This window comes from Macrobrachium nipponense, chromosome 13 (genome assembly GCF_015104395.2).
Source record: "Macrobrachium nipponense isolate FS-2020 chromosome 13, ASM1510439v2, whole genome shotgun sequence".
NCBI classification, from domain to species: Eukaryota; Metazoa; Arthropoda; class Malacostraca; order Decapoda; family Palaemonidae; genus Macrobrachium; species Macrobrachium nipponense.
This window is the reverse complement of record NC_087206.1, coordinates 28,390,062-28,400,061: the sequence shown is the minus strand read 5'-3', so window position 1 is coordinate 28,400,061 and position 10,000 is coordinate 28,390,062. Positions and strand designations below refer to the sequence as shown.

Genomic DNA, 10,000 nt, shown 5'->3' with positions numbered 1-10,000 from the left:
CCTTTAAAGCCTTCTTTACTCTCAGTCTCCCTTTCAGCGCTGAATGACCCCATAGGTTCTAGCGCTTGGCCTTCGGCCTGAATTCTATTTCTTTAATCTAATGTGTACTACTGATCCGGTTCTGCTGAAAATACAGACTAGGATCTAAGGCTCCTCTTCGAAAATTTCAACAAATCAAATCATGAAATTTATCAAAATCATGAGCGACACAACCATTACCTAATAATCCTTTTAAAGTGGTTTACTTCAACTTGTATTAGTAATGTTACTACAACTCAGTTCAAAGGGACTTGAGAATTACTGCTGCTCAGAGCATTTTCATATTAATTGATACTACAATGCCTAAGGCGTAGCCTTGTTTATCTAGTGATATTTATATTCACCAACGTGAAAGCTTTGACAGTTTACTATAATTACAAAACTGTAGAAATAATATAGATCTTGCGTGTCTGTTATACAAAAATGCCATCTTTTCCTCTCAATAATCACATTTCATACTCGGCTCCATGAGATAGAACATATTTTTACTTTATTAAATGTTGTTGTTCACCAATAATCCAGTTACCATCGGACGGCGAGATTCCGTAGAAAAACAATATAACACATACTACAAGGTTCATCTTCTATAATTGATGTATAAGTCTTCCTTTCCTCATTTTTTCTAAATACTCGTTATACACATATTTTACCAAAGTGTCCTTTCCCATATTCTCAGACAACCACCTAGTTCCACGTTGGCCGAGTGCATTTCGCGCTTGGCTACCATTCCGGTGGTCCGAAGTTCGATTCTCGGCTCGGCCAACGCGGAACCAGAGGAATTTATTTCTGGTGATAGAAATTCATTTCTCGATACAATGTAGTTCGGATCCCACAATAAGTTGTAGGTCCCGTTGGTAGGTACCCAATTGGTTCCTAGTAAAGTAAAAATATATCTAATCCTTCGGGCCAGTCCTAGGAGAGCTGTTAATCAGCTCAGTAGTCTGGTAAAACTAAGATATACTTCACTTTAATCAGACAACCATCTACACAGGTTTCACAACTAACCTGAGTAAATCTTGCCAAAAAGAAAATCATATGAAGGTCCCTTAAATACCACCATGTTTATACTCTATGATAATTCTTTCACATGGCTGAGATGACATTTGGTAATAGATAGCTTTAATTTTTAAAGGTGTTTAAAATCTACAAGACGGGAAATATAAAACTGTTTCAGATCTAGAAGACAGCAGTTATAAAACTTTTTTGCCTTGAAAGCTTATAATTATTTACAATATATATATATATATACATATATACATATATATATATATATATATATATATATATATATATATATATATATATATCATATATATATATATATATATCATATATATTATACTAATATATAATATATATATATATATAATATATATATATATATATATATCATAATATATATATATATATACTATAGTAATTATATATTATAATATAATATATATATTATAATATATGTGTAAAATAATTATAAGCTTTCAAGCCAAAAAAGTTTTATAACTGCTGTCTTCTAGATCTGAAACAGTTTTATAGTTCCCGTCCTCTAGATTTTAAACACCTTTAGAAATTAAAGCTATGTATTATTACTAAATGTCATCTCAGCCATGTGAAAGAATACCATATAAACACTTCCATATTGTCACTAGGAAGCACAGATATCCCGCTGCGTCATCAAATAACTAAAACTAGCAATCGTTTTCGCTTACCGTGAAACCATTGTTGAGTGCTATGTTGAGCGTGTACGTGGCACCGTCGAGATGGTATTTGAAAGTGCCATATTTGGCTGCACTGGCGTATTTCAGGACGAAGATCAAAGATGCTTCCGCCACTCCCTTAAAGTTTCCATATAAGGCTGACAGCAGTTCCTGAAGTGATGATAAAACAAGTTTCTTTTGTGAGTAGAAATGATTTTTTAAAAGATTCACATCTTGCTATACTGACTTTTCAAAAGGTCATAAATCAAGGAGAGATCTGACTTCGGTATTAAAGAATATCGAGATGTATCAGTGGTTTTCTCACAAAATAAGAAAATCGATAAATTCGCTTTTAAAACCAAACGAGCATACGCCCAGCAGTCTTCAAAGGTGTTTTCAGGTTTAGCACTATCTCTAAATTCAATAACAAGCCTCCACAAAATGTGGATGTGATTCACTTAAAAACCAATACAGTATTTCAATCCTCGGGAGAATAGTGTTTCCTTTTCGTATCATTTTCAACGTCAACGGGTATATGTATATATGGACGACGTCTTTGCCAGTATTAAAAAGTCACTGTAGAGATACTAACGGCGTTTCATTTTCTTAAAATCCTTTTGAAACGTTGGCGTATTTCACCAGTTTTTTTTTTTACACAAAATTAAATCACACTTTAGTTAATAAATTTAAAACCTGAATACTTTAATTTTCCTTTTAAAAATCATACAGGCAAAATGAAATAGCGCTACCACTGGCACCGCTGGAAGCTGAAAAACACATTTTCGAAATTCCCCCTTCGGCTATGCCAACACAGACAATTTCCATTTCATAATGGCTCATAAGCCACAGACCATGCATAATACAACGCCAATCTTTTTTCAATTCTGGTGATAGAAGTTCACTCTCGACGTGGTTCGGAAGTCGCGTAAAGCTGTTGGTCCCGTTGCTGAATAACCACTGGTTCCATGCAACGTAAAAACACCATACAAACAAACAAACAAACACTCTTTTTCCACATTGTGATGAAAATCACATTAAAGCCTATGTACAGTGAGACATGGCATCTATGCCTAGTTAAAGGGGTGTGGCCAGTGGGTAATGTTATGGATAATGACCGGCTTCCCCGAGACCAGCTGGAAGGACACTTTTCATATCGTATCTGCAACTGATGTTGTGACGTGGGAATTTGGTGTGTGCAAGTCGTACACCAATAATTGTATCTTGCTGTTGCTAAAAGCTTTTATATAATTGATAATTGAGTTAGTTATGAAAAGACTATCCAAAAATGGCAAGCGCATACATTTAACACTATATATATCAGAGTATATATATATCTATCTATACTATATTATATATAGATATATATATAATAGATATATAGATGGAAATATATATGTATATGGTATAGTGTATATATATATATATATATAAATATATATATATATTATATATATAGATATATATATATATAAATATAAATATATATAATATATATATATATAGTGAAAATTTTGAAGGGGGTTCTATCAATCAGTAGACATCAGTCGATGCAAGGTGAAGGACAATCTTTTATTCCCATTATATGTACTTTCATTGTCGCGAGGTTTCAAGACATAAAAGTCCCATTATCAAGCTAAAAAAAGATAAAACAAAAGTTAAAATCCCAAACTCGGAATACATATTAAAAGTTTAAAAAGTTTACAAATATAAAAAACAAGTACAAGAGTAGGGAGGAGTCGATACCATAAGGTGCTGAAAGCACAGACCAAGTGACAATTCGGGCCGGGTCAGCTTCGACTTGAACTCACGAGAGATAAAGAGGTATTGAGGAAGAATGGGTGTTTAACTGTGAAACGAGTTGTTTAATGAAAAGTGATTCTAAAATAGCAAAATGCTGTTCGTTAGGGGATTGGCCTATAATTTTAAAATCTTTGTGATTCATGTCATGTTTACATTTCTTTCAGCACCTTATGGTATTGACTCCTCCCTAATCTTGAACTTGTTTTTTATATTTGTAAACTTTTAATATGTATTCCGAGTTTGTGATTTTAACTTTTGTTTTATCTTTTTTTAGCTTGATAATGGGACTTTTATGTCTTGAAACCTCGCGACAATAAAAGTACATATAATGGGAATAAAGGATTGTCCTTCACCTTGCATCGACTGATACATTATATATATATATATTATATATATATATATATATATATATATATATATATATATATATATATATATATACTATTGTATACTCATATACACATGTATACTATATAATAAATATATATATATCTATATATATATAGATATAAATATATATATATATATATATATATATATATATATATATATGTATATATATATATATATAAAACTATATATTATATATATATATATATATATATATCATATATATATTTATTGTATCTTTATACTATAAACACATGTACTAACGTGATAATTTATAAATAATATATATATAGATATTAATATATATAATATATAATATATATATATATATATAAAATCAAGGGCGGATAAAAATTACAAGCTACCCCACCCTGTTATAAGAATAATGGAAAATGAGTAAATTCGTCGTTCTTACCCTGGAAAATAATGAGATAACAATGAACATTACCTTATGAACACTATTGAGAACAATGTGATAATCGTCAGCATATCCAATCTCCTCAAAGTTGATGTTTCTGCTGGAATAATGATGTGCTGCCTCCTCTCTATCATCCTGTTGGAAGAGAAAGAAATTATATATATATATATATATATATATATATATATATATATATATATATATACACATATATGTAATGTGTGCGTTGTGAGTGTATGTACGTTTGTAGTCTCTCTCTCTCTCTCTCTCTCTCTTCGTTGGGAACTATTATAAACACATAAAAATTTTGTTCCGTGATTTTATCTCAGTGCAAAAATATGAGAAAGACTCACCACTTCTTTATCGAACCACTTCCCGTGATGCTCCATTTCCTCGATCATTTCTCGACAGTAGCGTTCAGTGAAGAAAGGAAGATAGTAGAGGTAAGGCCCCACCTTGAAAAATCAATGATCAGTGAGATAATAATGCATAATTATTAATATTTATTGCTATTATTATACATAATATTAGGAATGGGAATATAAGATTTAGGCCAATGTCCAAGCGCTGGGACCTAAGAGGGTAAAGGAGGTTTTAAAGGAGTAACGGGAGAAAGACCTCGCAGTTGTCATAAGAAACAATTGATAGGAGAGGGTGGAAAGTAAGATGGAAGAAAGAGAATATGAACGGAGGTACAGTAAAAGGAATGAGAGGGTGTTGCAGCTTGGGACCGAAGGGACGCTCCTAGGAACCTTAAGTAATGCCTACAGTGCACCGCATGAAATGCACTGATGGCAGTAGCCCCCTTACGGGGCATACGCAATAATAACAGGAAGCTATGCATGAATATCTGGATAAAATACAATGTGATTAAAAAACACTGGATTAAAGCAAAAGGAGCAAACAAACAAAAACTCTGGCGGTAACGAGACATAAATATCACCATGATGATACCATTCACCTTGAAGGCAATTTACTGATTATGAAGCTACAATAACATAAGTTTTTGTAATGCTGACCGAATAACTTGGAAGGAAAATAAAATTCTGAAATGTTCCTGGGACACGCATCCGCGTGGAAAAGACCGTAGTCAAGATCAAACTGCCCGAATGGCTGCAAGTGATTAAAAATGAACGTCAGACTCTCATTAAAGCTTTCATAAAACGACTTCCACAATTTGTTCATCCCTTATACATCATTAAGCCATTTGACGTCAGCAGGTATTAATTTGAAAGGTTTTAGAAACTCGTATCATTACGGGCTGAATATGTCGTTAGGTCATTTCGTTTGCTAGGGATCTTCCGTTTTCATAATCCCAAGATGGAATAACATATGTTATTCCATCTTGCATAATCCGTTGACAAATTCTTAGAAGAACGACGCACGAGGAATCAATTATGTATTTTATCCTTTAGAAATACGTAATAATGTTCCTTAAACAGGATGTGCGCTACTTATTTCAAAAGAGCCGGATTTTATTGCCTCTGAGCAGGTAAGTCATCCACGACAATTATTTAGATGGATGGAATGAATGGTCTTATATATTAAACGTTCCTTTCCCTAAGTGTTTAAACCGGCTGCACTAAAGCACACACACACACACACACACACACACACACACACACACACACACACACACACACACACACACACACACACACATATATATATATATATATATATATATATATATATATATATATATATATATATATATATATATATGTATGATGTATGTATGTATGTATTTGTGCGTGCATGTCACTCACTCCACTGCACTGGCTGCGGGCCTCCATGGCTCTTTGCTGCCGCTACAAGAAGCTTCCAACGACCACGGGTCCTGCGCAACATCCCACCAATCCCCTGGACCATCCACTCCAAGCTTTGTCACGTCCCTTTTTATGTTATCAGACCATCCCATGCGGGGTCTTCCTGGAGGTCGTCGGCCCTCTGGTTTCCTCGAGTAATCATGCCTATTAGTCTATCCTCATGAGTCCTGGCCACATGCCCTGCCCACCTCAGTCTTTGAGCCATAATCGTGCCTGTTATCAGGGGTACCTCTGTCATTTCCCTCAGTTCATTATTGTGCCTTCTTCTCCATTCTCCATCTCCGCATCAAAGACCGGTCCACAAATCCTTCTCAAGATTCCGTTCTCAAACACTTCCAGCCTTTGTTCCAGATCTTTTGTCAGCCTCCAGGTTTCGCAACCATACATAGATCGATAGATAGATAGATATTTTACTGACCATTCTCACAGAAACATCAAATACAATATTATGAAATTACACAACGGTCCAAATACATAAACTCATTTCACAAGTTACATTTCGTAAAAAGGAAAAAAGAAAATTAAAAAGAACTGAATTCAAAACAAATGGCAATAATAATTGATATTAATTGTTTAAATAACACAAAAGAGACCATATCGAGAGCTGTTTAGAATATCCAATTCTATATCACATAGCAACAATAATATAATATAGACTAATAAACATCGCACATTCAGATTAGACAGGAAATGCATTAAAATTCTAACACAAAATGAAGTCAGCTGGGCGAGGGACAATGAGAGAGTTTGCATCGTATTATTTGAAAACCTTCAAAATTAAGCTTGCATATGACAAACATTTGCCATCAAGTCGCTCATTGATGAGATATCAAACTGGGTCCGAATCTGGTAAGTCCTGGGGCATGATTCGATTACATGTTGCTCAGTTTGTATTTGGCCACACACACACAACCTCTCCTCTACAGGTAACCGGCCCCTCCCTCTTCTGTTCCAACGGCCAACCTCAATAGCAAGAGAATGGGAACTCAGTCTTAATCTTGTCCACTCTGTTCTCTCCAACTCATTTACATTGGTTTTTCTACTATAATGTCATGAACATTAAATTCTTAATTGATGTTTTTCATAGAAAGTTAATCAATCTACCTGAGTTTGAGGTAATTACTTCGTTTCAATCTTTCAGATGCTTGCATTACATCGTCAATATCATTATCTAACAAGTCTCTGATATAACGTGAGGTAGGGGTATTAAATTCCAAAATTAGATTAATTACATGGCCCAGCGGGTCATCTCCCATTGTACCACGCTCCACCCAAGCTTGAGCGAAAAACTGTCTCTGCTTTGACCTGACCAGAGAACGAAAATCAACAAGACCAAGTACGACTAAGCATAGAGACTTTGTAGTGGTTTTCCTACACCTTACAGTTGTTTTATACACCATAAATATAATTTTTTTATGGGTCTCAAATCACGTTAATCCAAGATTCATTTCCATACATTAATGCTGGTAACAAAGCCGAATGAAAAACCCTTTTCTTTATGTAGAAAGGAACATCATTATTTTTATTTAAGAATGAAATAAATGTTAAAACATAACACATTCTAGTTTGTGCTTCTGCTTTCACTGCTGATGATATGGAGCCATCAGCAGTAAAAATACATCATAAATATACATATTGCTCGCAGGGATCAACAACAATACTCCCTACAACCATTGGCTCCTTATCGCGTCCATTGCCATTTATCACAAAAAATTTAGTCTTACTACTATTTACTTTCATTACATTAGAGCTACAAAACTGATTGAGTAAATTTAACTTTTCCATCATACCACGCCTGGTTGTTGAAAGGAATATTGTGTCATCCATAAGGACAATGATGTGTAACCAACCCAAAAACCCATCAATACCACAATTATACGATCGTCCGCAAAAATGACAAACAATAGACATGAGGTTGGTGACCCCTGGCGAACACCAATTGTCGAAGCAATTAGAGTTGTCCCCACCCCAACAATACTATTGGTAATTTCGTACATCGAAATAAGTGCTACTATCATTACAGAACCACACCCCAGTCTTTTCAATATAAAAAATAAAGTATGCCTGGGTACTCTGTCATAAGCTTGTTGGAAATCAATAAATGTCACAAAAAGTTTGAATTTTTTCCTCTTTGCAAGGTCAATCAACAATTGTAAAGATATGATATGCTCCAAAACGTTAACACGGGTCTAATAATTGTTGTATAGGCCTTAACCTTTGTTCTCCTTGATAAGATATTGCTATTGAGTACTTTGACTAAAGCGCAACTACATCTGGCTGTTGCTGTTATTCTTAATTTTACTTCTTCCTCTACTCTATTTTCAGCTGTAACTGTTGATCTCAGGTATCTGAAGTTCTCAACCGCTTCCAACTCCATATTTCCACACTGATGTTACCCAGTATCCTCTCTTGCTTTGAAACCTTCAAGATTTTGGTTTTACCCTCATTTATTTCCAGTCCAACCTGATTTGCAGCTTCTCTAAAAATGCTTATTTTTCTATCAATTTCCTGGATTTTTTCAGCACAAAAGTAAATATCATCTGCATAAGCTAATCTCTCACACATAGCCTCCCCAAGATGTACTTCCATTACCCAGTGGTGTTTGTCTCATGACCCATTTCAGCACTAGGTTAAAGAGAATCGTAGACAGTGCGCATCCCTGCTTTAAACCGTTGTCAACTTCAGAAAGGACCTGTTACTCCCCCTCCAATCCGTACTCTGCCTCTCACATTCCTGTAGCACATTTTTATTAGGCGTATAAGCTTCTCTGGTATCCTGAATTCTCTCAGCATCCTCCACAATGCCTCTAGTTGTATACTGCCATATGCCTGCTTAAAGTCTATAAAGGCATGCCAAGAGTCTTTATCATATTCCCAGCATTTCTCAAGGATCTACCTTACAATAAATAATTGGTCTATGGTTGATCTAGACGCTCTAAACCCTGCTTGGTAATCCCCTACTATGGTCTCAAATGCCTCTATAATTTCCACATTCCGTTCTATCACCTTTCTTGTGAATTGGCACAAACAGTCCCTCCTCCCATTCTTCAGGCATTTCTTCCCTTCTCCAAATTCCTATCACAATTTTTGCCACTGTCTTGCTCCATACTTCAGTAGTTCTCCACTAATTTCGTTAAGGCCAGCACTTATTATTCTTTAGGTGATTTATTATTTCTAGAATCTCCTCTGCGGTTGGATCCTCTTCATCCTCTCCCAATATAATTTCTCCATTCTCCCGAGGCTGTTTGGGAGGTGATGTTCTATTTAACAAGGCTCTAAAATGTTCTACCCATCTGTCTTCGATTTCCTCTCTATCTACTAAAAGATCGCCATATCTACTGTGCACCATTCCTAGTCTGGCCTGGTATCCCTTCCTGATTTTATTTATACCATGGAACTCGGCCCTCACATTTCCCCGCCTGCTGTTGCTCTCAGTAGGGGAAAAACCCCAATTGTCCCTCAACACCTAGGTGCTAATCCCCAGGTAGTCGATTTTTCTACCTGGAGATAAGCACCTAGCGTTAATTACTTTTCACACCTTTAGGTGTGAAAACTGACAATAAAGGTGTGAATATAACAAATAGATGTGAAATTTCACAAGTTCGCATGGTCGTGTTGGTGCTGTGCAAATCTCTACAGGGATGAAAACCCTGATTTCAACCCTGACCCACCCACCCCCAACAACCTCATACTCTATGGGAGGTAAAAACCCTGATTTCGACCCTGACCCCAGTGGTTGTGATAAAAGGGAGCATCTTTAATGACTCATAATGTCAGGGGGGAGGGGGGGGGGGGGACGGGGAAGCTCGACTGCGGGATTTGGTGGCTCTT

At 35.5% G+C, this 10,000-nt stretch overlaps 1 protein-coding gene across 2 annotated transcripts in view; it reads right to left on the bottom strand.

Moving 5' to 3' along the window:
* Positions 1-10,000, bottom strand: part of LOC135225706 (procollagen-lysine,2-oxoglutarate 5-dioxygenase 1-like) — a 151,948-nt gene that overhangs the window by 6,004 nt on the left and 135,944 nt on the right. For both annotated transcript variants that reach the window (XM_064265071.1, XM_064265070.1), the window contains 3 exons: positions 4,695-4,796; positions 4,372-4,476; positions 1,746-1,904 (listed from right to left, as the gene is read on the bottom strand). In XM_064265071.1, the coding sequence (XP_064121141.1) occupies positions 1,746-1,904; positions 4,372-4,476; positions 4,695-4,796 (366 nt within the window). The remainder of the gene's footprint in view (positions 1-1,745; positions 1,905-4,371; positions 4,477-4,694; positions 4,797-10,000) is intronic.